Raw genomic sequence first — 26,894 nt, forward strand, 5'->3', positions numbered from 1 at the left:
ACTATAAGAAATCAATGGGGCAAAACTCCATGTGTGGAGAGCAGGGGACCAGTTCCTTGTCCAGCATCGTAAATGGAATGAGCTAGAAGAAGGACAAAAATGGTTCTTGCTGCTGAGTGTCAGACAGATACATCTAGAAGAATTTACTGGAAAAGACAGGACCTGAGGCCTGGAGGTGTGTGTTGCGTGGTGCGTGACCACTGCTGCCTGTCATTGTGGGAAGCCATAGAAGCCCATCGGGGCCCAGCTCAGCTCTCTGAGATGGGACACTTTCCATGGCAGGGAGACCAGGGAGCTGTGGCCTCTGGCCACTGGCCACTCTGAGGAAAGGGGGGTGGTGTGGGGCGGGGCAGGAGTGCCACTTAGGGTCTGCAGGTGAAGCCCCCTAAAGTGCCCCTGCCACAGGCCGACTCACACCCTCACATGGTGTCAGAGCCACTTGGGGCCCTGCCCGGCCGAGTGACACCTGGCACCTTTGTCTCCGCAGCTCACACGGCTAGTACTGCAATGGCAGGAGCAGCATGGGTTTGCCTTCGACTGTCAGGAACACTCTGGCTTCACAGGGTCGTTTATCCTAAAGCAGTTTCGTGTCCCCCTTGGAATACAGGGAAATCCCTAGAAAATATGAAGTCACTCTTCCACGTGAGCAAAGAGTATGTGGTCTTTTGGCATCACAACACCAGTAAGGAGAAACGTCTCTCTGAAAGGCTGGCTCGGGCAGCCTATTGATCGTTGTCGAAGCTGGGACGTGGGAGTCCCGTCACGTGGGACGTGGTGGTGGGGTATGGGAGTTCATCAGCGATCCTTCCTACTCTTGTGAATATTTGAAAGGTTCCAGAATGAGAATGTTAAGGCAAAGGTCTGTGATCTCTGTTCTTTTAACTCCTATACCCTTAGTCTCCTGAAGCTGGGCCCAAACCCCATTCCCCAGGGGAAGGGCCTAGGAGACCAGGTCACCACTGCCCGTCGCTGACACCAGAGGGCCCGTCTCCTGCTGCTCAGCCCCTGGCTCTGGAGACGTCCCTCTCTGATGTCTTGGAACGCCCCCCGCCCCCCCCGCCCCCCTGTCCTGGGCTTTTCCCCTCCCCCGTGCTCTTTCTCCACCCTTCCATCGGACCCTTGACCTCAGCGAGGCCTTTAAACACTGTTCATCCTTGTGGTCCAGGCCTGGTTCTGTCTGTTCTCATTCTCCACACTCTCATCTGCTCCCTAGACTTCGCTGCCTCCCAGGTCCCTGTCGCCAGACCACAAACCTGAGATCAGGAACTGAGTGGCCACCAGCTTGGTGGACCTGGCCACCTGGTGTCCTTCAAGCACCTCACACTTATTGTCCAACCTGGAGCTCATCAGCTTCCTTCACCAAAGCCTTCCACCTTCCTCATCCCAGTAATGAGGGTGCTTAGTTGTCTTAGGGGGGGCCCCGGGAGTCTTGCTTCTCCCCCGCATTCGTACCACCAGTCCTGCCAGCTGTCCTTTCAGTACCTAGTTCCCGTGTCTCCTGCCCTGTCCTCGTGATACCAACTTAGCCTGTATTCGTCCTCTCTCACCTGGACCATCGCAGCAGCCCCTGTGTCTTCTTTCTTGACCACTTCGTTCCACCAGAAGGAACTTTTTAAAGCATGTCAGATGGGGTCACATGCCATATTACAAGGCTTGGATGGTTCAGAGTAAGGGCCAGACCCCTGGCTGGGCACAGGGCACTCTGCAAACCGACTCTGGGCTACGGCACAACCTCCAGCAGCCGCAGTGTGGCCACAGCACCACGGGACCACCCCGGACGCCTGGGAGTTCTTCCAAGCACTGTCCCTTTGTTCATGCTTATTGAAGGTTCTCTGCACCATCCGGAGCCCTCCTCACCCCAGCGAGGCCCTCGGGTACTCAGAGATGCAGCTCAAATCTCTTGGAATGTCTGTATCGTCAGAGGGGGCGGGGGCTCCTGGGCTGGAACCTTTTCTGTTTGCATCTCTGGGGCCCAGTACATAGTAGTGGCTCAGAAGGTATTTGGGGGAGTGAACTGAATACTTTTTAAGTAAGTCTTTAGTACTGTAACACATCTCATTAGAGTATACAGCCACCTGGCAGCTGTATTGGTTTCCTCAGGCCGCTGTAAACAGTTACCCCAAACTTGGTGGCTGAAAGCCACTCTCTACAGTCCTGGGGGCTGGGAGTCTGAGACGGGACTTACAGGCTAAAATCGTGGTGCTGGCCGGGCTGCGTGCCTCCTGGAGGCTCCGGTAGAAAATGTGTCCTTGCCTCTTCCTGCTCGTGCGGGCTGCTGCCTTTCTCGGCCCGAGGCCCCTGCTCCTGTTCTGTCCTCGCAAGCGAAGTGCCCTCCCTCTTTCCCTTGGGGTTCTGTTGGGCCTGTCGCGGTCATTCATGGGAACAGCCCAGGGTCCTTAATTTAAACACATCCACAAAGTCTCTTTTGCCATGTAAATTAACATATGCACAGGTTCTTGAAGTTAGGACAGGGCCATCTTGGGAGGGTCATTATTCCTTCCTCCACAGCAGCCTTTTTGAGGAGTCAGGTTCTGAAAATCCAGGCTTTTGAAGCACCAGTAGGGAGACATTTGGGTGGTGTTCTGAACAGGAGCAAGATTAGTCGGCAGTAGACGTCGCTGCACGTAGAGGAAGCTGTTCCGCGTGCCTCTGCTCCAGGCCTGACCGAGAGGCCACATTGCCTCTTAAGACCCCGTGTGCTGAGCTTTCCGCTGTTTCAGAACGAGGGATGTATGTCACGGGAATTAAATGCAGGAGACATGCAAACCTCTTTACCTCCGCAGTGAGGAGAAGAGAAGACTTGGTTTTTCCTGAGAAGCAGATGACACCCCCGGAGGGTCAGCTGCTGGACGCATCCTCTCTCCTGGACCGGTGGATTTCTACCTTCCTCCCGGCTCATTAGCCTGGTACCCAGGAGGGAACAGGGGAAGGCAGGGCTGTGAGGAAAGGTCCCTGAGTCCCCCAAACAAAGCCTGGGGCTACGGAGCTTCCTTTTGGGAAGATAGCTGTTCCAGATGGCTGCCTAAGGCGTTAATCAGTTTCTCCTGAGCCACAAGAAAATGAAGATTAATAACAGTTTTTTTTTTTAAATGACTCCTATGGGATTGCATATTGGAAGAACAGAGGGCACCGAGCTGACTTTGAGCGGAATGATTCATCGCCTATCGATCAGGACCTGTTCCATCCTCCCGATGGTAACCTTGGAATCGCAGGCCTGTAGGTCAGCCCGCAGTCACGGAGGCCGTGCCGGGTCTGGAAGCTGACGTCACGGCACATCGGAGCCCAAAAGGGCCCCTGGAAACTATGTTCTTCATGATTTTTGGCGTAGCCCCCCTTACTGAGAGAAGAGTTTAGACTCCATGCCCAAGGTCATGTTCCGCAGTGGACTCAGTCACAGGACTAGAATTTGGGTGGCCTGAGTAAGCATTAAGACACACGCAAAGTCCTGAGGGTTGGGGGACCTGGCAGGCTGTGGCCTGGGGTGGACAGAGTAGGTGGAGTAGGGTGGGGAGGTGCTGGGAGTGGACCGGGGGCCACTCTCTGGGGCAAGGGATGGCTCCTTGGCTGCAGGAATGATGCTGGAAGAGTGGGTGGGACAAATTTTGGAGCTCCTGAAATCCAAAGATTTTAGGACTTTCTGTAGGTGACCATAGAGCTTTGAAGAGATTTGGCCTCAGAAAAAATGGGGCTGAACATGGAATTTTGAAGGAGAGAAGTGTGTGCGTGCCGAGACGTTGTGAGTCTGACTTTAGGCTCCATCGAGGAAAGAATAGCCGGGTGGGGGTTGGGGGGAGCGCAGCAGCCATAACGGCTTCCCTTGGTCACAGGCTCCGGAGTGATGCCTTCTTTCATCTCTTGTTTAAGTGGCATGCGGCCTTGATGGTGGCTGAGGCCAGGATGGAAAGGCCGGGGGACCGCAGCACGCACGAGGACTGCTCTCCGCGCGCAGTTGGGAGCTCAGGTCCACCGTCAGCCCTCTGTGGCAGGACTGTTCAAGCCTGTGACCCTGGGCCAGCTTCTCGATGGGAAGGCAGGCCTGTGCTTAGGGAAGGAAGGCGTCCTTGGGACTGTTAAGGCCAGACCTGGACCAGGTGTTAGGGATGAATAAGGCATAAACCGTTTTTTGCGGAGCTGCAAGGAGTTGGGGGTAAGACACACTCATAAACAGACGCTGTGGTACTGGTGCCCTGTGGGAGGCGCTGTGGCAGCACCGGGCAGGGCACCCGCCCAGCTTCCTCTGAGTCCCGCACCGTGATGAGGGCGGGGAGCCAGCACCCGCAAAAGCACGGGAGGCGAGAGCCTGCGCATGCTCATTTCAGGAGCTAATACAGACTGAACGTGGGGCTGGGCTAAGGGGAGTCGGGGAGGCCTCCTGGCTCCAGCGTGGAGGACGCCGGCGGAGCTAGAACACCGAGGAGGAGGCTGGGAGGTCCTGTGGACAGGCCAAGGTTAAAGTGCCCGCAGGCAGCCAGGTGGAGATGCCCCCGGCCTGGAGTCCGGGCTCGGGGTGTGCGCCGAGGGGCTGCCTGGGCGGGGCAAGGTGGAGGGGCAGGCTTCTCGGACTAGGCCTTCTCGCCGGCCGAGTGCCTACGGGCTTGGGTCCCTGTGCCTTTCCAGGGAAGCCGGAGAGCTCCTGGGGAAAGTATCAGTCCTAGCCTGAAAAGACCGCCAGTTCTTACATTAAGAGAAATAATTAAAAAATTCACCCATGGTTACGTCAACAAACAGTGTCCTGGCTTAGCACCAAATGCAAAGACACAGTCGTGATCTGCCGCCAGACAGGCACATGGGGCATTTGTTTTCCGTGAACACTTGGCTCTTTAACTACTGTCCTCCAGGAATAGCAGTGAGAAACTGAGTTATGTGGATGGGTCTTCTGAAGCCAGGCGATGTGGCAGCAGTTGTCCTTCCCGTCAGTCAAGTCGACGCTACAGCCCACCCCAGCCTCCCGCTCTCCGTGGGGTCCAAAACCGGGGCCTGTGGCAGCGTTTCCGTCCGTGGCATCTCTGTGTCCCAGCCCACCCGTGACTGCCCATCAGCTTTCCCCAGCAGCTGTGGTCGGTCCGTGCACATGTTTACACACCAGAGCCTGTTTGCTTTGCTGCCCACTGTGTTCGTTACAATGTCACTCGTGCAAATCCGTGTTCTTCTCAAGCCTGTTTTCTGTTTTATTATCATAATATTTGTTTGTCTGGGGAGAAGGTTTCTGTAAAATTTGGTTTTCGTTAAGGGTTGTTGGAGATTCCAAGAGGACCACAGACCAGGTTAGGGTAACAGCAGACAGGCATACCTTGTTTTATTGCACTTCTTTATTATGCTTTGCAGATAGTACATTTGCTACAAATTGAAGGTTTGTGGCAACCCCATGTCTAGCAGCTCTCTTGGCACTGGCACGTGTCTCCAATAGGGTCAGAGGATGGTTAGCATTTTCCAGTGTTAGAGCATTTTTAATTAGGGTATGCACGTTAGTTTTCTTGACACAATGCTCTTGCATACTTCGTAGGTTACAGTGTAATAGGAACATGACTTTCATGTACACTGTGAAGCCCAAAATTTCACATTACTCACCCTTGCGGTGCTCCAGGACTGATCCCACAAGATCTCCAGGATACGCCGCAAACATCGCTGGGGGCAAAAACGACAAAGCTGCAGCTGTCCCACTTCGGGCACATCCTGACACGCAGGGCTCTTTGGAAAAGACAGTGATGCTGGGATAGCAGGAGGCAGCAGGAAAAGAGGAAGACCAAGTACAGATGGATGGATTGACTCCCTGAAAGGAGCCATCGGCATGAGTCTGCGGGAGCAGGGCAGGGCTGCTGAGGACAGGACACTGGGGCCATCACTCAGTCACAGGGTCACCAGGAGTCAGAGCCGACTCAATAGCACGTAGCACACGTGTGCCTACAGCTGTTTACTCAGAAATGAATTCCTGATATCCATAAAACTGCTCCTCTGTTTGAGGTAGCTGTAGATTTTTTTTAACCATTGCTTGTGTCAGTTTACCACTGACACACTGGCTGCTAGCTCAGTTAACCTTCATCACCAGAATATGTTGGTTGGTAAATGTTCTTTTTTGTAATGTACTGATACATTTTTGTTTGCACAGAGATTTTGCCTATGTAGCAAGAGACAAAGATACAAGAATTTTGAAATGTCATGTATTTCGATGTGATACACCAGCAAAAGCCATCGCCACAAGTCTCCACGAAATCTGTTCTAAGGTAAGGTGGGTCAGGGCACGGCGGTTCCTCCCTCTCTTATTTTCTCACTGCTGCGCGGGGACCGGGACGTGCAAGGGTGGGGTCGTGTGCCGTTGGCCTGCATTTGAGCTCCCGAGAGGCAGGCAGCCCGTTTGTTCAGCCGGCGGCATGTCAGGCATTGCCGTCAGTGGTGCTCCATCTGTAAAATGAGTAGAGCTTTAGTCCCGCCCAGGCTGGGGGTGTAACAGGTGGACAGAACAGTGGCAGATGCAGTGCTGGGAAGGCGTAAATCGATCCCAGCACCAGAGCCACCTGATCTGACAGGGAGCACAGAAGAGAGGGTGGTGAGAAGCCACTTGGGGTCTCTCTGGAAATGCAGGCAGCTGGGGGCTCCCATGAACACACACCAACTCCTTGAGGACACTAAATAGCTCATCGGAACTGACCAGCTGTGAGGCAGGGCTGTGGTCACTATCTCACACCGGTAAGGGGCCCACTTCCTAAACCAGAATCACAGAGCCTCAGAATGAGAACAGATGGTCGAGCATCGCCAGTGCAACCTCCCTCCTTCCCTCCCTCCCGCCCACCCTAAACAAGCACCTCCACCCCTGCCCAGCACTTCCATGGACTTGACCTCCCTCAACAGGCTCTTGTACTTTCAAGAGCCTGTTCTGCTACTGAGTGGATTTGTCACAGAGTTCTTTCTTCTGCTGACCTGAAATCTTCCTCTCTGCAACCTCTGTGTGTTTACTTGAGATCCGTGACCTATAGAAACAAAGAAAGATTCCCCCAGTTTGTCTCTGCAGGGCGGCCCTTTGTTATGTGAAGTATTTGAAGCTGTGCATTGGGCCTGGTGCCTTTAGAGGCGCCAGACAGGTATCTCATTGACTCATTCTGCTCCTCCCTTCCTTCCTTCTCCAGAACCCTTCCCCTCCCTCCTTAGCCACTTTCAGGTCACGTGGGTACCAGGCTCCTGACCACCCTCTTCTGAGCATACTCGGTGGGTTCCCCCGAATGAACGTTCCCAGAGTGAGCTGGAGGAGAGCAGACCATGGGCTACTCTGTCCTTTGACCTCCAAGGATATAGTACTGGGGTGGTTCATGCCCTTAGCAACCACATCACCCGCTGGCTTGCATTCAAATAGTTGGCCAAACCCCCAGGACACTGTCACCAACTTCCTTCAGCTGGGACTTTGCCACCATCTCTGTCAAACATCACCTTTCTGGTTTTGTGCTGGAATCATGGCCCAGCCTCACCCTCACAATTCCTCCTGAGCTAACAAAGCCCAGGCCACAGCCGCAGTCACCACCATGGCCCAGGCTGGTGTCAGAGCGGCAGCGGTAAAGAAGGTGCCAGCCAGTTCCTGCAGGAGGGAGGGGTCAGCCTGGGAGGTGTCCCCATCCCCAGAAGAAGTCCCCTGGCCTGCTGCTGTGACCCACAGGACAGGGACTTGCAGGATGAGTGCTGGTGTAGAGGTCCCCACGTTCGTCCCAGCCCATAGTCACACTCACCTTGACAGGATGCGGCGTGGCCGCACCTCCGCAGCATTGCAGCACACTCCCCACGTGTGGTTTTCTTCATTCATTCATGCGGCCGATAGAGCTGAGCACTGTTTATGCGCCAGGCACTGCTCTGAGGACACAGCAGAGACAAAAAAGGCGGGGGGGGGGGTGTGGATCTCATCCTCGCAGAGCTTGTATTCTAATGTCGAGCCCCCAGAGCAGAGCCTGGCACAGAGAAAGTGCTCAGTAAACGCTCCAGTTTACCACTGTCCGCAGCCTCGTGCCTGCTGTGCCGGGCACAGAGAGGGAGGTGGGCGCGGCGGAGCTTGGAGAGGCAGTGTGTTTAGTTCCACCTGCAGTGGGAAGCGTGGGCTGGGAATGAGGGTGGGAGTGGCTTTCAGGATCATTGAAGGGCAGGCTTCCTTCTTTCCCTGAGTCCACGGCACTGTACACAGGAGTAAAGCGATGACTCTCCTAATGGAAAGACACGGTTTGAAAGACAGCTGACAGATTTAGTTCGAGAATAGCGACCATGATAGCAGCTAATATTTCTGAGTGTTTACATTTAATCCTCAGACCTGACATAACATTATTATTAGGGACATAAGTGTCCTCCCCACGTACAGTGGAGGAAATGAGACACTTGGTCCGGGGCCTTGCTCGAGGTCACGGAGCCAGTAAATGTCAGAGATGGGGTTTAGTCTCATGGGCAGTGAGGAGTCTCTCCCCGTATCCATGGGGTTACTCTGTGGTTTCAGTTACCCTTGGTCATCCTCAATCTTAAAAGATTAAATGGAAAATTCCATAGGTAAACAGTTCATACATTTTAAATTGCACATCATTCTGAGCAGCGTCACGAAGTGTCCTGCCACCCTGCCCTGTCCCCTGGGACCTTGTCCAGCATCTCCATGCTGTATACGCTGCCCGCCCCTTAGTCGCTTAGTAGATCGTCCTCTTACCAGATAGGCTATCTTGGTATCACTGTGCTTGTTTTCAAGGGGCCCTCGGTTTACTTAATAATGGCCCCAAAGCCATTCACATACTTTTATTATAGTATATTATTATAGTTGTTCTATTTTATTGTTAATCTCCTACTGTGTCTGATTTCTAAATTAAACTTCATCATAGGCATGTGTGTGTGTGTATAGGAAAAACTAGTATATTCAGGGTTTGGTACTATACGTGGCTTCAGGCATCCACTGGGGGTCTTGGTATGGATCCCCTGTGGATACGGGGGGACCAGTGTTCTTTGTCCCCAGAGCTCTGAAAATAGTACCTAAAAGCTGTCACCCAGAAGCAGTGGGGGACATTCACTCCTTCGTTCCATTGACCGAAGTAGGCCGGTAGGCCCACACATGACGTCATATATGGGTTGTCTTAGTAAAGATGGGAGTCTGCAAATGGAAGGATAGATTTCAACTGATGAGAAGACTGTTATGTGAGGGATGGTTATGAACCTCTTATCCCTAGAGAAAATGAGCACAGTTCTCAGAATACTCAGCTCAGTGATGGGGGTGGGGGCCAGCCAGGCTAAAGCTGGTGTAACGGGGAAGTAAAATCAGCGCAGGCACTCTGCTGGCTCCAGTGGCCGGAGGCAGGGGTCCGTGACCACACACCCCAGCTGTGTTTTCCCTTCTCCAGATTATGGCCGAACGGAAGAATGCCAAAGCCCTGGCCTGCAGCTCCCTACAGGAAAGGACCAACGTGAACCTTGACGTTCCCTTACAAGGTAGGTCACCGCATCCACTTTCTTGTCTTCACCATGTGGTTTGTTGTTGGACAGGATTAAAGAACACTGCGCTCAGTGCTTTTCTAGCTGCTCGTCTGCAGCCTGGGGTAAGGGACAGCTAGTTAAATAGGTGAGCTGATATTTAGGGTGGGGGCCTCTGTCTACTTATTTCCCCTGACTGTACCCTTTGTGATTAAATAATATCTGGGCATAAAACACACCTGACACAAAGGACGTGAAAGCTGTTACTTAGTGCAGAGCAAAGGCACAATAACAGCTATAATCCCAGGTCCTGATTTCAAATGTGTTTCTGCCTAGAAATGACAGTTGAACGGGCCTTGGACTGACAGGGAACGGGGCCCTCATTTACCTGTAGACATGGGACGTGTGGCACAGGGAGCGCATCCAGGTGGCTCAAGGTCATGGCTGCTTGTCACGTGCGGTGCAGCCCCAGAGAACGACGTGTTGCTTTTGTTCCCTGTAGTAGATTTCCCAACGCCAAAGACCGAGCTGGTGCAGAAGTTCCACGTGCAGTACCTGGGCATGTTACCCGTGGACAGACCAGTCGGTAAGTGAAACCTTTGTCTTTCTACTTTGCAGGTGTTTGGGGACACATGGGAGGTGGTCACCCTCCCAGATGAGTGGCTATAGAGTCTTACCCCTTTGTACTCACACACCATCACCAGCCAGAGCACACAGGCAGCCCCAATCAAAAGAACAATGAGGACAGGCTAAGCTGCTGTCATTTAATCCCCAGAATATAGGGACTTGAATAAAGCAGGCGTGTCTTTCTTGTTTACCCAGCATTCCAGAGAAGCATGATCCTCGGGCTTTGCCGTTCTCAAGTGGGGCGTCCGTCTCTATGGCCAGGGTGGCTGCTTCAGTTCCCGTCAGCTGGTGGCCGGGGAGGCGGGGCTGAGGGAGCCGCATGCTTTCCTTCCACGTTGTGGCCCAGAAGCAGCCACACGGCAGTCAGCTCACATCCCAGGGGCTGACCTTGCTGAGCTGACCTTGCTGAGCTGGGCCTTAGCAGGCTGCAGGGCGGCCTGCTACGCGGCCTCCACCTGGACGGAAGAGGCTGTGTAGTGGTCAGAACTCTCATGTGTTTCAGGAGGGGGGGGGGCTGTGCAGTGATGCAGCTGCCCTGGGAGACAGCCGAGCAGTTCCTCACACGGTTAGACACAGAGTTTCCATTTGACCCGGAAGTTCTGCCCCTGGGCATGTACCCCAGCGCAGTGAAAACATCCACCCACTCAGAAATGTGTATATGAACATTCACAGCAGCATTATTGTAATAATCAACAAGTAGATGCACACCAGATACACTGGCAAATGGATGAGGAGAACCCAATACTGCTGTACAAAGGGGTTTTATTTGGCAAGAAAAAGGAATGAAGGACAGGCACACGCTGCAACAAGGGGGACCCTTGACAGCGTCATGCTGAATGGAGGAAGCCAGTCACAAAGGACCACATCCTCTGTGCATCTGTTTGAATAACGCATCCAGAACAGGCAGCTCTAGAGGCAGAAATTAAGTCAGTGATTGCCCAGGGCTGCGGGGCTGGGAGGAATGGAGGGCGGATCTTAAACGGTACAGGATTTCTCTAGGGGCTGATGAAAATGTTCTAAAGTCGACTGTGGTGATGGTTGCACAACCCGGCGAACATACTAAAAAACCATGAATTATACACTTTAAGTGAATGGTTAATATCTCAATAAAGTCGTCATCCCATTCGCCCAACAAACAGCTGTGGGAGCACCCAGTGGAAGTGTCCCATCGAACAGCCCGTACAACTTCTGTGAGGTGCCGCCCACGTGTGGCCTGGTCGAAGTGAGGAAGCAAAAGGGGGAGAGATTGGGGTGCTCTGGCGGGTGCTGGCTTCAGCTGGGTCCCCTGTCCCCAGGCTCCGTGCTTGGAAAAACAGTGTGTGAGTGCTGTTCACACACTCAGGGCTGGGGGAGCTTTGGAGAGAGAAAGAGAAAGGGGCACGTGGTCCCATTAGGCCGTCACACGCTGCATCACAGTCCTTGTGACCTTTCTGTTGAAAACGCTAGCATTTTATTTTTTTAAGCAAACATGAGAAATGAAATGTCTTCTGGGGCTATAAGAAAAAGATCAGCCTGGATGTGGCTGTTCCTGGGTGATCTGGGCCCATCGGAGGGTGAGAAATAGCTTTAGGACCTTTTCAACGATTCCTTCCATCCATCCAGGAATGGATACCCTGAACAATGCCATAGAAAGTCTAATGACCTCATCCAACAAGGAGGACTGGCCGTCGGTGAACATGAACGTGGCCGACGCCACTGTGACTGTCATCAGTGAAAAGGTGAGGAGGGTCGTAGACACGGTTAGCCTGTCTGGGTTACAGCGTGGTTTCGGACACAATAATCTTCCAAGGAATTTAGAAGTGCAGCCAAGGTGTGACCTCCGGGGAGCTGTGTTTGCTTAGGGTTACAATAGCCCACAATTACGAAGAAAGAGAAAGATGTTGCCCTTTGGGTCTGGACCTCTGCTTTCCTCTGGACTCAGAGCTTCTGTTCTGGTGCTGCTGACTCCTCCCTCCCCACATGCCCAAGGGCTCGGGGGGCCCGGCTGATACTAGTGTAACTCGCCAATGGTGTGGTTCTCCGGCCACTCACTGTCTGGGCCCCGCCATTGCCTGGGCTGTGTTGTCTGGGGGTGGGGTGCAGGAGATGCTTCTGTTATGGGAGGTCTTACAGTTTGATAGTAGCAGGGGCCACTGGTCATCTTCAGATAGGCCAGCGTTCACCTCAACTCAAATTGTCCCAGCTCCATGGTTGAAGACACTGAGGCCCAGGGAGGTTAAATAACTACCCAAGGTCACAGAGCCGGAAGTAGCATGGCCAGGATTTGAATACAGGCAGTCTGGCTCCAGGCTCTTTACCCCTTCTCTGCCTCTGTGAAGACCTGGAATGGAAAGACCACAAGTCCTTAGCCTGCTCTTCTGTCCATGAGCAGGTCACCTCCAAGCCCAGGTCAGCTTCTAAAGGAGAGTAAGACGCTCGTTGACCCTGCCTGCCCTCCAGCACGCTGGGCTGGAGTTTCCTCTGCGTGCCTGACATGTCATGCCCCTGCTGCCCCGGTTTCTGCAGGTGCCACTCCAGTGCTACATGCCTCTGCACGGCCCAGGTTTCCACTTGAACGTCATTTCTCCCGAGAAAACTTCCCAGCCGCTCAGGCCAGCGCAGTTGGCCTGTTAACAACCCCAGCACCTGGGGGAATACTTAATAGTTTAAGACATGAATGGTCCCGAAGTTGATGTACTGGATGCATATACTAATTTAAAAATTGCCTACGGTTGTTGCAAAGGACGTGGTGTTCACGAAGATTCAGTCTGAACACTCTTCACACTGCGTCATACAAATACCATGTGGACCAGTTTGTAAAAAAAAAAATGATTTGGCAACTTTTTATTTTACACGGTTTTAGATAGAAACATGATTCAGCATGCCATTTAGCTTGTAAAGAAGAACTGAGGCCCTGGCTGGTGTAGCTCAGTGGATTGAGCGCGGGCCTGCCAACCAGACAATCGCGGTTCAATTCCCAGTCAGGGCACATGCCTGGGTTGCAGGCCAGTTCCCAGCAGGGGACGCACGGAAGGCAACCGTACATTGATGTTTCTCTCCCTCTCTCCTTCCCTTCCCCTCTAAAGATAAATAAAATCTTTTTCAAAAAGCTATAAAATAAAAAAAAAAACTGGATGGAGAGAGCCCGTGGTTCCTTTTCTCTGGGTGCTGTGGGGTTTCCAGTGGGTTCACCTGGGCAAATGAGCTTATAGCCACTGGGTGTCCCATGTGGGCAAGGCGTAAGAAGTGTACGCGACTTTGTCCCATCCCCGGTGAACTTGCAGGCGTGGATCATAGCCAACAGGGGGCGGCCCACACACCACAGTTGTGTGTGGTTCGGAGCAAGATTAAATGCCATAATGAGATGCCCAAGGCAGTGAGGGCCTTTCCAGTCACTTGTACATATTTGCCTTTCTAGAAAAATACGAGTGCTTCCTGAATTCAGTCTGGCTGTATACATTTTTAATACTGTCGGTAGCCACTCTAAGCTTGAGCCTGTGATTGAAGGCCCAGATATGTCGGTGACGGCTGCCTGACTCCCCAGAGAGAGTGGGCTGCTGAATGACGTGTCTTGCAGAATGAAGAGGAAGTCTTAGTGGAGTGCCGAGTGCGATTTCTGTCCTTCATGGGCGTCGGGAAGGACATCCACACCTTTGCCTTCATCATGGACACTGGCAACCAGCACTTCGAGTGCCACGTCTTCTGGTGCGAGCCAAACGCCGGCAACGTTTCCGAGGCGGTGCAGGCCGCCTGCATGGTGAGTCGGCCTCTACCGGGGCTCGGGACCCGCACGCCCCTGCTGGGGTGTCACGTGCCGTACATTAGAACGGAGTTGCAGATTCAAAAGGAGAAAAGCCAATCTTGAAAGTAGTGCTTTGCTTTGTAACACTCGTTCCCGTGGACAGAATCAATCATGACAAAGTTTGCCATGTCAAGCAACGAGGACACGTGCAAATTTTGGTGAGACTCCACAGGAACGTTGAAAAGTGCGATCTTTGAGACCACAGGTCAGAGGGCTCTCGGTTCTTGATCCCGGATCAATTTCATGACATGGTCAGGATATGCTGGTCACGCGTGAGCTGGTGCTGTTGGGAACCAGCTCAGTACTTTAGTGTCATGTTTTGAAGGTGATTTTCATTTCAGGTAGTTGGTTTTTGTGCATCGTTCTTACATATTTTATTTACTTTTATTAGTTCAGTCCTTACAACAGTCCTGTTAGGTAGTTGTTTGTTGTTTTAGTGATCAGAAAACAGAGGCTCAGAGGAAGGAGCGGGCCCCCGGACACAGAGTGGTGGCGGAGTGTGCAGTTCGTTCCCACGTGCCCTGGGAGAGAACGCCAGTGCCCTTGGCGTCAGGCGTGAGCCAAGACTTTGTCACATTCATTTTGCAGATATCCTCTGAGTCCTGACGATGCTGGGCACTGATCAAGTTCTAGTAAAAATGAGGGGCATACGTGAACATAAGCATCAGTCCTGGTGCACCGGTTATTCCAGCAACAGCAGGTTGGGTCGGTGGAACCAAGTGAAAGGACGCAGGTCCACATTTGAAGTGCCCATGACAGCAGGCCACGGTGTGTACCTTCTGCAAAGATTCTGAAGCAGGAAAGTGAATTGACCATAGTAGGTTTTAAAAGTATAGTTGACAGCAAAAGAAAAGAAAGTGGAAGATGGGTCGAAAGGGCAAGGCTGGGGTGGGGAGGTCACCCAGGAGGCCAGGCGGCTGGTCCAGATGAGAGCCACAGAGCATCCAACCCGGGGCAGTGCTGTGAGTACTGGAATCAGGAACGGATGGCCTGAACGTCGGTGTGGAGAACTGCGTGGCTGGAGGGTGACGGATGCTTCACCTGATTCAGTCCACCGTCTGTGGGCTGGACTCTGGAAGTTCTCAAGTAGGATTAAGAAAGGATCCTTGCGTTATAGAGTTTGGGTACCTGGGGGAAGACATGTAAACAAAATTCTGGTAGTACGGAAGTGTTATAACTGAAAGCGTAGAGCCGCACTGGATGGAGCAGTGACTGGGAGGAACGAGGAGCGGGGTCCCTGCGAGCCGGTCACTTACAGAGATGGACGGGAAAGGGTGAGTGGCGTGAAGCACAGCACCGAGGGGCTGGCACGTTTGCCCCAGAACGGAGATGAACCAGTAAAGCTGGATTGAAATGGAGTCATCCACACGCACACACACGCACACATGCACACACGCGTGCGCAAGGTCGGGGGAAAGATCTTGGTGGTAGATTAGGAGGGGGGTTGGAGGGCTTAGCCTGCTAATTGGGTTAGAGCGGTGATTTTCAACCTTTTTCATCTCATGGCACACAAATACTAATTAATAAGATACATTTTTTATTAAAAATACATATATTTTTATTTGTATTTTTAAATAAAATGTATCTTTTGCCTATCAGACAAAAAAAAGTAGGTATAATTTTGATTTCACTCACAACTGGATGGCTGTTGCTGTATTGACTGTTGTCATTTTTTTATTTGACAGTCTCGGAGCAAAGAGGTCGGTGCCCCTGACTAAATAGTCAGGTGGTACAGGTTTCAAAAAGTCCTGGGGCACAGCACTTGAAAATTGCTGGGTTAGAGTAACTTTGGGACTGGGCAGAAGATGCTGTGATCCAAGAACAGGTGGAGTGTAGAGAGGTTGAGGGAGTTCTGTGCTTTACACACCGCACGCTGCTAGGTTAAGCACGAGGGGACAGGAGGTGGGCAGCAGATGGCCAAGGTGGGGAACAAGAAAAGAGAGCTGGTTGACGTGCATCATGAAAGACCCCCCTGAAAGGGAGCGGGGAGGAGGGAGGGGAAGGCCTGGTGCGTGCGCCCGTGGTCCGGCTTCCCTCGCACCTCCGTCCTTTGTCAGAGTGCAGTTGCCCTCGTCCTGGGAGCCAGGGTTCTGCGTGTAAAGGAGCAGAGCCGGGGCGGAGGGACGAGGTGAACCTGCCGCCCCGCAGCCCTGCCGCCCTGCCGCCCTGCCGCCCTGGTGTGGGAGGCTGAGATGGGGCGCAGGGGCTGTGTGAGGGAGAGAGAGACTGGGAGAGTTCAGCCAAGCAAGGATGGAGGATGACTGTTTAGGTATTTCATGGAATTGCAGATGATCATAACAGATGGCTTTAGTCATAAAATGAACGGCTTTCAGCCATTCATTTTAAATGCTGATGACAATTAAATTATTAGCTTTATCACTGGCCATGGTGCATTTTCTGATTCCCAGATCCATTCTGTATCTTAGAAGCAGTATTTTTACTCATTTGCGTATGATTTAAATGGTATCAGGGCAGCCGCTGAAGTGGCTTAACCAGTCCTGTAAGAGGCATGTTGATAAAGATGGAACTTTTCTCAACGCTCTGAAGCCAGCGATTCTATTGCAGAGGCTTTCCTCTTGATTCACGTGTGCGGCTGTCTGTCGGAGCCACCTCTGCCCCTGGCCGGGCGGCTCAGCAGGTTGGAATGCCATCCCACACGGAGACAGGTGGCGGGTCTGTGCGCAGTGCGGGCACAGGCAAGCGGCAACTGATGTGCGTTTTTCCCACACTGGTCTTTCTCTTTTTCTCCCCCGCTCTGCCCCCAAAATCAGTAAAATCATATCCTCAGGTGAGGATTTAAAAAAAATAATAAAATATCTATGCATGAATTTGTACCATCTCAGATGTCTGCGCTGGGTGGTAACACATTCTTTTGAATCTGCTTGGTAGGCATATCTTGCAGCCCTGGGGAGAGGCTCAGCTGAAACTATTTGGGTGAAATTTAGAGTAAGGCAGAGAGGGAGTCTTAGTGAAATCCATCGGGTGCAGTTTGATTCACGCCGGGCCTACCTAGTGGGCACTAGGAAGGCCCAGTCCGGTATTGCCACGGCTGCCCATGTGTGACTCTGAGCTTTGGAAGTGTGTGGTCTGGTGTGTGATGCAGGCCTAGCAAGATACCATGCACAGAGGAGGCACCGGAGAAGTCATTTTCTCGTGTGGTTGGGGGGGGGGGCCGGCCTTGTGGTGGCCTGTGGGCCAGGACTGAACTTGGGACCGAGAGTCTTGCTGAAGACAGTGCATGCTTCTCAGGAGGAAACTTCAGCCTGTTTTATAGGTATGCTAAGGAACTTGTTAATATTTAAGTGGATTTTTAGAAAACCAGCCATGGAAATATTTTAAAGTGCCTGGATTAGAAAAAAAATTGATAAATTTTAACCTTTTTATCTAAATTTGAAAAATTATGTCTTTGCACTAATACAAAAGTAGGTGGATTATGTTATATTTCTGAAGGATGGAAACTGTCTGTGGTGCCAATACTAATGGATTTTTAAAAATTAATCCGTTAAGATTTAGATTCGTATATGAAATGTATCCTGAAATCCGTTCGTTAGTCATTCTTTTTTAATTAAAGCAGGAGGTAGGGAAGGGAACAAGCATTTATGAATGCCTTCTGCACTGTCAGGCCTGTTTTAGGCTTTCTGCCAGTGATGCCTTAGTCATAAGGAAGGTCCCCCGTTCTTCAGCCATTCTACAACTGGAGAAACTGAGGCTCAGAGGGTTAGTAACTCAGAGTCACTGAGTGGCTCAGCGGCCCGGGGCAGAGCCCAGCTTCACACCGCGCCGGTCTGCCAGGTCGTCTCAGCAGCCGCACGCGCTCACCTCGTCCACGCCCCCGCGGAAAAGCGTAATCCCTCCCCAGTCCTTTCTCTTTTTCAGAATTGCTTATCTTTGCCTTAATACAAAAGCAGGTGTATTGTGCTGTCATATTTCTGAAGGATAAGAAACTTCGTGTTACCAGTACTGATGGATTTTTCAAAATTAATCCACTACGATTTAGACTTGCTCTTCGTGAGGTGTATGAACTGCAGCCTATCAATACAGAGCACAGGTAGAGCGTGGGGGCGGAAGAAAAAGATGGCAAAAGCCAAAGCACCCTCATCGAGCCTCACGATCTTTTAAGAAAACTTAAGACACTCCACTTTAGGGAAAAAATTACTAAAATCTTGGATTCCTGTTTGGGAGCTAGGTGGTTGACTTTTGGGAATAAATGCACAGGCGATCAGTTAAAATCACCTTGAACAGGAGGGATGGCGTGTCATTAATGGCGTAAACCGTGTTCTGTTTCATTTCAGTTGCGATACCAGAAGTGCTTGGTAGCCAGGCCACCTTCACAGAAAGTGCGGCCGCCGCCTCCGCCAGCGGACTCCGTGACCAGAAGAGTCACGACCAATGTAAAACGCGGGGTCTTATCCCTCATTGACACTTTGAAACAGAAACGCCCGGTCACAGAAACGCCATAGCTGCGTATGGTAAAGGATCCCGTAACACTGACCTGGAGATGGGACAGCTACACTCACGGTGAAGAACTGCTACCCGGCCTTCCATTCGGCTGCTGCTGATGCTTTGTCTTCAGAGAACTCACCCTTAACCACACAGTGTTAGACAAGCATGTTCTCTTGTCTTGCCACCGTCATGTGATAGGGAAAGAAGCATGACTTCTTTTTTTTGCTGTCAGTAAGTTACACCATGAGCAGTGGAAGGTCTTTTTCTTATTGTAAATATCGTGGATATCACTTAACTTCACACACACACACACAGAAGAATGCGGCCGCACCCCTCCTCACGAACTGATGCTGCGTCCTCAGCGTGAATGACGCCTGGGTTAGTTTCGTTGTCCTCTCGACTGGATCTGTCACCACAACTTCACGTCCTGCAGCACTTTGCCCTGTTTCCCACGTTGGAGTAGACACTGTGTCCCAGAAACCACTGAAATGCTGTAAAACTAGGACGATGAGTTTTTGTGTTAGTTACTCACAATGTTGAACCTTTTGGTTGGTCTGTTGGCATCAGTGTGGAGGCCAGCTGGTGGCTTTCCATGACGAGCTCTTTGACACACAGACACCGTTTCATGTTTATTCATGTCACGTCAAACAGCTGTTTGTGGGATATTGGAAGAAAGTGAAACTCAAAACTGAAAACAAACCAAATTTCAGAAATTAAAATCAAACAAAAATAGCCTTTCTTTTCCGATGGTTTTCAAACCGATCAAGAAAGAGGTTAACAAAGTCACAATGCATCTTGGATGGGACATACTCAAACTTCTGCCTTATATTGTACAATGCAACTAGAGAAGTGAAGTTCACTAGGGCCATTCTCTACATAAACCACATTAAAATGAAATATTCCTCGGAAGCTTTTTTTCCTTAGTTCAGTAATTAGCCAATATGCAATTTGCATTTGAGGAAACGTCATCTCTAGTGTAGGTCGTTGCCGAGGTGTGTCATTGGTCTGCTTCCTAGGTAAACGTTCTGCCAGGGTTCTGCATCTAGGTCAGTCTCACCCCGATGCTTTTTGTCCGGGAAGCTGTCTGTCCATCATGTATTTTCCATGGCAACAAATTACATTAAATTGAACCTGCTCGACTTTATGTATTTACTGTTAGAATTTGTTGGACTCCACTAGATATATTTTTAAATTTATATTGTTTCCGTTATATTTTCAAGATTAAACAATTTCATATCAGAGCAAAATGTACATAAGAGCAATGTACTGCTTAATAAGTTTCCCCAAACTGGGGCTTCCCTGCTCCTCCGTCTGGATATGAAACTTGGCTCTAAGGTTCAGATTTAGACCCTTGTTAACACTATTTTATAAGAGATTTGCAAAAGAGATCAATCTAAACTTTAGTCTTGCTTTTAATGTCAAAATTTACACTTTACAGTGATAAAAGTAACTGCTCTGTGTTTATCCTCTGCTACGTACTTGTCTAACGGTTTTCACATTCTTACCACATTAGAGCCTTATAAGGGAGAGAAGGTACTAAACACATCTGAGAAATAAAAACACAGAGTACCAGAGGCCCAGTCACCTGGCCTCAGGTCTCACGAAAGTTAGGGCCCATGCTTCCTAACTCCCAGTTTTAAGTCACGCCGTTTCCATGCCCACCAGGACATCTTTCCACAGCTCCTCTGGGCATACGCAGTGGTATGAATTACAACCCTTGCTTCCTCGCAGCCCAGGACTGTTCTCCTGCAGCGTGCGTCAGGCGTGTTGCCAAGGCAGGAGTTTACACGCAGGCCACAGCCTGTTCAACGCCTGTTCAACCCACAGGTGATGTGCCATGTGGCGGCGGCCTTCCTGCCTCTGTCCCCTCTCAGTCCTGGAATGTTCTGGCACCTTAGTGTCAGGGCAGAAAAGATGCCACTCTAGACTACAGTTCTCACCAGCCTGTACCCTTGTATCTGGGCCACTACCACCTTAAGGAGTTACTGCGTTAAGAAAATCCTCAGCGTGCCCTTTGAAAGCTGTTTGAAATTCAGGGATGATCGCCTTCCACCTTGATCCCCACACGTGATCCTCATCATATTAGTATGATGAACCTCAAACGCTGACAGCTGATACAGTTTCATCTTGGCAGTCTCCACCAGAGTCCCCTGTTCCTTTTAAGGCACACGTTTGGTCGTTTTCAGGGTCAAGAATACTGAGCTAGCTCTAAGTAGCCAACTGACTTACATATGCAATTAGAGGACACACAGATGAACGACAGCCTCTCCATATTGAAAACTTCACTGCAGCTACTTTGTTTTGAAGATAGCTTTGCATACTAAATGCATTTTTGTAAAATAACTATGTTAAACAGTATGTTCAGACACTTTCTGCCATGGCCAAAAAGTATGTATGGAAGTGTGTGTGCACTTTTCCGTGAAAGGGTGCCGGTGTGCTACCCGATATTGTAGCGCCTCTTCAGTTATCTATGCATTCTTTCTATCTGTGATTCGGTAAACAGGCAGCCATGCTCACGATGCCTTGTATGTCTTACCATTTTTTTAATTAACTTGTTAAATACAGCTTAAAATATTTTATTTATTCTATTTTTACTGAAATATACTGCATTATTGTGTTAATGTATTATCTTTACTGGATATTCTCTCAGTGAACTATATACATTGCCTAAAAGGTGGTTTTGTAATGATTTGTAGCCACATTTTTATTGGAATATGTAGAAGAAAAGGCAAAATGCTTAAAGTTTCTTTTATTTTTTAAACGCAGCCAGATAGACACAGACCCGCCACCTCATGGACACGCTCCTCTCGGCAGCATCAAGGGGAGTGGCCAGCACGCCTGTGGCCGAAGTTTTTACTCGGCGAACTAGAGCACCGCCAGGGTGCTTCGTTTTTATATCCGTCCCGACATGTGCGGTCTCATCTGAAAGGCAGACACGTGTCCACCTGCCCTCTGTGTCCACCCATCGCTGATTAGAACCATTGTTTTTGTTTGTGTCTTCCTGCATGAAGGGACATTAGACCATTTCCATTAAAAGAAGCTCTTGCTGATAACCTGTTGGCACTGCTGCTTTTTTCAAAATCCCACTTCATGATTTTAGGATGGTCGCTGGGGAGATTATTCTGCAGAAGGTCACTCAGGAAAAGCCCTGAGCCTTCCCTCCTCTGGCGTGACACTTGTTTTCCTAGGCACCGCAGCGCAGATTCAAGACTTCATAAGCAACCCTCGTATCCGCACAGTTTGACTAGGAAAACTCTTCGCTCTCTAGTTAGCTTGCCAGGCCCCCCGAACACATAGCTAACAGGTGCGCTACAGAGCCAGTAAAATGAAGTGTCTTTCAGCTTCAGGGGCAAAGATGCTGCTCACGCTGGACCCGTGAGAGCCCTCCCTGCCCCGCAGAGCAGCTCATTCACCCTGGAGGAACATTTGGTTTTGCTTTCAGCCCATTTAGCTGTTGACCACTTTTACACATTTAAATGTAATATGTTGTGAGAATAAACTTAGCTGCATAAAGTGTTTGACTCATTTATCTGATGTCTCAGTCACAGGTGTATATATACACACAGGAATAGAAACATAAGTTTAGTGTCTTCACGCTAGTCATTTTATTTTCAAATTCTTACCTGAAAATCATTTCAGTGACGCGAGATTCACCTTTGATTAGTTACTGCATATTTCCACCTGGTAAGAACTAGCAAGAACCTGGCATCAAAGTGAAGAATAGAATTCTACAGGCACTAAATCCCTACTCGGGTACCTGGGAAAACAAACCAGTTGAATGTGGTTTAGTTTAAGTTAGACATGTGGAAGAAGATAAGCAGAAATTAAAGTATGTACCTATTCTTTGCTCATCTTGCATTTTCCCACATTCATAGTTTAGCTCTTATACTCTTATCAAAGGCAGTTACTCTCAAGGAACAAAATTTCATTTTTGCTTCAGGTAAATTTAGATAAAAATCTGAATTTGCTATTGGAGTATCTAAATACCATTAATTATTATTTTAGGTTTCTGCAACACCTTCTCCAGGAAATTCAAGAAAGAAAAATGTCAATGTGTCCTCAAGAAAGAAAAATGTCAATGTGTCCAATAATTCTCCTCCACTACATTTCTCGAATATTGTTTTCAGTACTCTTCTCTTTTGACTGCCGAAGTATAATTGACCACGTACTTCTTAGAAGATTCTCAAAGAAGAAAACTGCAGACTTAACTAATGAATGGCTTAATTCAGAATCTCCGTATACTTCCAGAGAGAAAATGTAGTGGCTTGCATGCCAGGAGATTCTGAATGTAGGCAGCTAAAGTGACGTGATGTGGATCACATGCTGCTGTAGGATCAGAGAAGTCTCCTGAACTATTTCTTAACAATGAGAGTTTTCTTCTTATAACTTACCGTGAAAATCTCACACCTGCTAGTTTGGGACAAGGGAGTTCTTTTCAGCCTGGAGCAAGGGGAATAGGGTAGGAAATGGGGTGAAAGATTCCTGGGAGAGCATTCCAGCTCTTTACTGAACAAAGTTTGGTTCAGCCACATGGGCCTTCCAGTGGCATGGAATCCTCTTAGCCAGATAGAGCGTGGGAGTAAGAGGGTGAAACACTATAGTTTTTAGAGCAAAGAAATACATGGTTTTTGATTTTTGAAATTAGTAAAATAAGCTGAGCATTGAAAATATTTCTGTACATTTTAAGAATCATAATTAACATGAGAATTTTTTTGCTATTTAAAATATGTCCAGTTCAAGTATAAAAAGTTTTGTTTCCTTTCTTCACTGACATGCACCATTTTTTATCTTCAATTCAAGTGAGAAAACAAAGAACAGAACATTAGAGCTGAAATAGACCTAAACATTCATGTGGAAGAAGATAATATTCTACCAAAATCATGGCACCTAAATTGAACATTTATAAATTTACATAACACTGTTCAACACAACTGGATTCTGAAAACAGAACTTTAAATTCAAACTTTATGAATGTGTCTCTGAACAATAGGATTTATCGTTGCAACTTACTCAATTAATGTCAGTCAAGCAATTTCTTTTGCCATGAAGGAAGAAAATTAGTAGATCCAGAAATGATAATCATACCAAATCTTGGTAGACAATTGATACATTCAAGACAAATGGATTTTTAATAAAATTAACATAGAGCTATATTTTAATTGTGCATCAGAAATGAATTACCAAAATGTGATTACTGTGTGCCATTTGAAATGACGTAGATTTCAATATTTGACCTGATCTTTGAGTAGAATCAAATTTTTATGGGTTTCTTCAATGATAGGTGTCAGTTGTATTGAATAGTTTGCCTCTTCCTCAGAATGATTACTGTTTAGATGGAAATTTGCTTACAGTCACTTTTTTTTAATGAGAGTACTGGGCATAAATAGAAGGGAGAGCTGATTATATTCAGTCTGCTCAGGGTCCTGGAAGAACCTCTATTAGAAAGTTTTCACTGTAAACGGACATCCGAACTACCGCACCTGGGACTCCGGAGCTTCCTGTTCTCCCTACTCGTGCTCAACTTCAATCACATTACAAAACTCATGTCATCCTTGCTGAAAGAATATGTTTATATTTAAGAAACACGCAAACCTTGATAGTGACTGAAAATGTTCAAAAGCAGTGTCCTAAGTCCACACTGAAAGTTAACAAGAGACTAGTTTTAACAGCTGAAACTGAGTCTACAAGTGAACATTCTAGAACAGATCAGCACTGAGCTGTTGAAATCTGAATTTTGCTTTACTTAACCACCTACATTATTGTTTCTCATTTGTCTTAATTCTCTTGAAGGTACTATCACATTTAGAAGATGCTAAGTGACTGAAAGAATCAGTATTTTATGTAAGAATGTCTAACCTTCAAAGAAATATCAGATCTAAAAAAATCAACTGCTGTTGACCCCTGTTTTAAAAAAAAGAAAAAATATACAAGACCGTCAAAGCCATGGTTGACGACGTCTGAGTAGGGAGGAAGGTGAGTTTTCAGGTTTTTCCCCTTTTCTGGTTAATGATGTTGTGGGAAGGTAACCAGACATAACAGGCTTGGGTCCAGCCCAGCGATAGTAAAAGCGGGGAGCTAGAGTCTGAGGTCTGACCCCTTGAGGGGTTGAATATGGGAACATTACTGGAGGCAAAACAATCTCTACGGGTTTCAGCACAACCATTCTGTCTTCTGGGCGAGGTCTCACGAAGTTTGAGCGCCGTTCATACGGTCTGGAGGGGGGGGTGTTCTTCACAAATGCAGGCACTAAGGGGCTGGTGGCAGGCTTGGTTTTTCTGACCTGTGAGGAAGAACCCACTTGAGTTGCACTTTTCTGTGCGAGAGGTGTTTTCGTTGTTGACGTCTCTGACTGATTAATAGTTGCATTAGTTTCTTGATTTAGAAACGCAGCAATTTTCAATTGAATGCTGTTAGTATTAGTAGCGGAAGCTTTTGGCAGTGTTGTTTTTGATTTCTTCTTCTTCTCCCGTTTTGAAGGTTTACCCAGCTCAATCCCGTCCAGTAGACCCTTTGCTGCAGCGCGGGCCAAAACGTCCTTCACGGACACCGTCTCAGATGGGTCCCGCTGCAACAGAGAAGCCATTGCTAAATGTGGGCGCTTAGTGTGTATGGTACAGATATTTATCAGTCTTTCACAAGAAGCAAAAGAATATAGTATAGTAAAAGAAGAGGGTTTTAGGTCTTAGTCCTAATATATCCCGTAAGCCTCAGCAAATGACTTTTTTATACTTAAACTTCCCCGTTTATGAAGTGACAGGAGGAAAGAAAAGACCTACAGAGCTTATTTCTTACATGTGAAATATATAAGAACAACTGACACGATGAAGTGCTTAGAGAAGTAGGGGTGGAGATCAGGCGAGCAAAGAACACTCAGTAGAAGTATAAAGATAAAGGCAGGAATTTCTCTCTCTCTCTCTCTCTTTTTTATCTTTGGCCACACAGTAATAATTCTTATTCCTGTCTTTAGTAACATAAAACAAGCACACCAGAACATCATGCTCACAAAGTTCCTGAGACTTTGTTTTTTCTTAATGACAAGATATGACATGCCTTGATATGATATGATACATGATATGATATGATATGATATGATATGATATGATATGATATAAGGGAGTTTTTTCCTTACCTCCCTTGTAAGAACAGAAAGGAAACAAGCATTGGTAATTTCAGACGGTTCCATTCTGAAAAACTTGTCAGCAGACAACTGTATGTCCTTTAAGGAGCACAGTGGAAGGACAGGAGGACTGAGCCTGCAGTGGACACGAGCAAACAGTCTATAGTTAGAAAGGCTGATCTGCCAATGGAGGGAGACAGTAAATTGCAACAAATTTTCTTCTATTATGTTCTACCAGCCATATCAACACAAATTGCAAATTAGGATAACACCCCAAAGCTGTACAATACTATTATAATTTAAAAACTCTAATGTTAACTTGTCATTTATTCTACTTCCCAAGTTGTCCATTTTAAAAAACTATGCCAAGAATACCAACCTTTCAGCAAATTAAAAACTCTTACCTAAGTCATTAATATGTTAACAAAAAGGCTCCCATAACCAATATAGGTCACTATGTGTAGTAATCGCAGAAATGCAATCCAGAGTGTTCTGTACCTCTACATGTTGTCAAACTACAAAAGGTCTGACTGGCTTCCTTCTTTCGGTTACTTTTTGCACAATTAGGACATAAAAATTTGGTTTAGTATTGTTAACTACATTTTTCCCAGTAACTTTTTGAGTATTAATGGATGAATCATGTAGTGTTCAAGAAAGTACATAATGAAGACTTCATGTCAGAAATATCAAACTCTCACCCTGGCTGGTGTGGCTCAGTGGATTGAGCACTGACCTGCAAACTGAAGGGTATCTGATTGGATTCCCAGTCAGGACACATGCCTGGGTTGCGGACCAGGTCAGGCCCCCAGTAGGGGGCGCACATCAAGTATTTCCATGTGTCTGGGGCATAAAGTGAGTAAGGGGATGGAGAGGTCACTTCAAGTGTGGGCAAACACACATGACCTCAGGTGACACGCAAAGCATCTGGCACATGGTGGTGATTTAATAAGTGTTTATGCTGAACTGAGTTGAAATATAGTAACTGCTGTGTAGGTTGTAAAGGCAAGAGAGCTAGTTGCTCCTCTCACGAACCTTGTAACCAACAAATTGAATTTCTGAGGTCTATTCTTATATATTCTCTACACAAATAGAAATAATTTAAAAGTTTTTTTACTTATATATTAGTAAAGAATACTCGGAAGATCATTGTTTCTTACCAATTTGGAACATAGCTCCACAATGTAAATATGAAAGCAGGGATTTGTCGGTTTTAATTCACCGATATATTTCTAGCACCTGGAAGAGTATCTAGCACATAGCAGGTATTAATAAATATTTATCTGATAGACTATGATACATTTTCACTACATATATGCTCTTTTTTAAGATTTTAAGTATTTATTTTTTGAGAGAGGGGAAGGGAGGGAGAAAGAAGGAGAGAAACATCAATGTGTGGTTGCTTCTCATGTGCCCCCAACTAGGGACCTGGCCCACAACCCAGGCCTGTGCCCTGATTGGGAATCGAACCAGCAACACTTTGGTTCACAGGCTGGCACTTACTCCACTGAGCCA

General features: G+C 48.3%; 2 protein-coding genes across 11 annotated transcripts in view; one reads left to right on the plus strand and one right to left on the minus strand.

Moving 5' to 3' along the window:
* The window catches only part of APBB2 (amyloid beta precursor protein binding family B member 2), a 318,379-nt gene extending 297,061 nt beyond the window's left edge, over nucleotides 1-21,318 (plus strand). For all 9 annotated transcript variants that reach the window (XM_053672308.1, XM_037138053.2, XM_037138057.2 and 6 more), the window contains 6 exons: nucleotides 6,107-6,221; nucleotides 9,345-9,432; nucleotides 9,917-10,000; nucleotides 11,644-11,759; nucleotides 13,598-13,777; nucleotides 18,115-21,318. In XM_053672308.1, the coding sequence (XP_053528283.1) occupies nucleotides 6,107-6,221; nucleotides 9,345-9,432; nucleotides 9,917-10,000; nucleotides 11,644-11,759; nucleotides 13,598-13,777; nucleotides 18,115-18,282 (751 nt within the window). In that variant the 3' untranslated portion in view covers nucleotides 18,283-21,318. The remainder of the gene's footprint in view (nucleotides 1-6,106; nucleotides 6,222-9,344; nucleotides 9,433-9,916; nucleotides 10,001-11,643; nucleotides 11,760-13,597; nucleotides 13,778-18,114) is intronic.
* Nucleotides 21,319-21,493: 175 nt separating this feature from the next.
* Nucleotides 21,494-26,894, minus strand: part of NSUN7 (NOP2/Sun RNA methyltransferase family member 7) — a 37,299-nt gene continuing 31,898 nt past the window's right edge. For both annotated transcript variants that reach the window (XM_053672311.1, XM_037138061.2), the window contains 2 exons: nucleotides 25,395-25,518; nucleotides 21,494-24,830 (listed from right to left, as the gene is read on the minus strand). In XM_053672311.1, coding sequence (XP_053528286.1) covers nucleotides 24,201-24,830; nucleotides 25,395-25,518 — 754 coding nt within the window. In that variant the 3' untranslated portion in view covers nucleotides 21,494-24,200. The remainder of the gene's footprint in view (nucleotides 24,831-25,394; nucleotides 25,519-26,894) is intronic.

This window comes from Artibeus jamaicensis, unplaced genomic scaffold (genome assembly GCF_021234435.1).
Source record: "Artibeus jamaicensis isolate MK-2021 breed Jamaican fruit bat unplaced genomic scaffold, CSHL_Jam_final contig_76, whole genome shotgun sequence".
NCBI classification, from domain to species: Eukaryota; Metazoa; Chordata; class Mammalia; order Chiroptera; family Phyllostomidae; genus Artibeus; species Artibeus jamaicensis.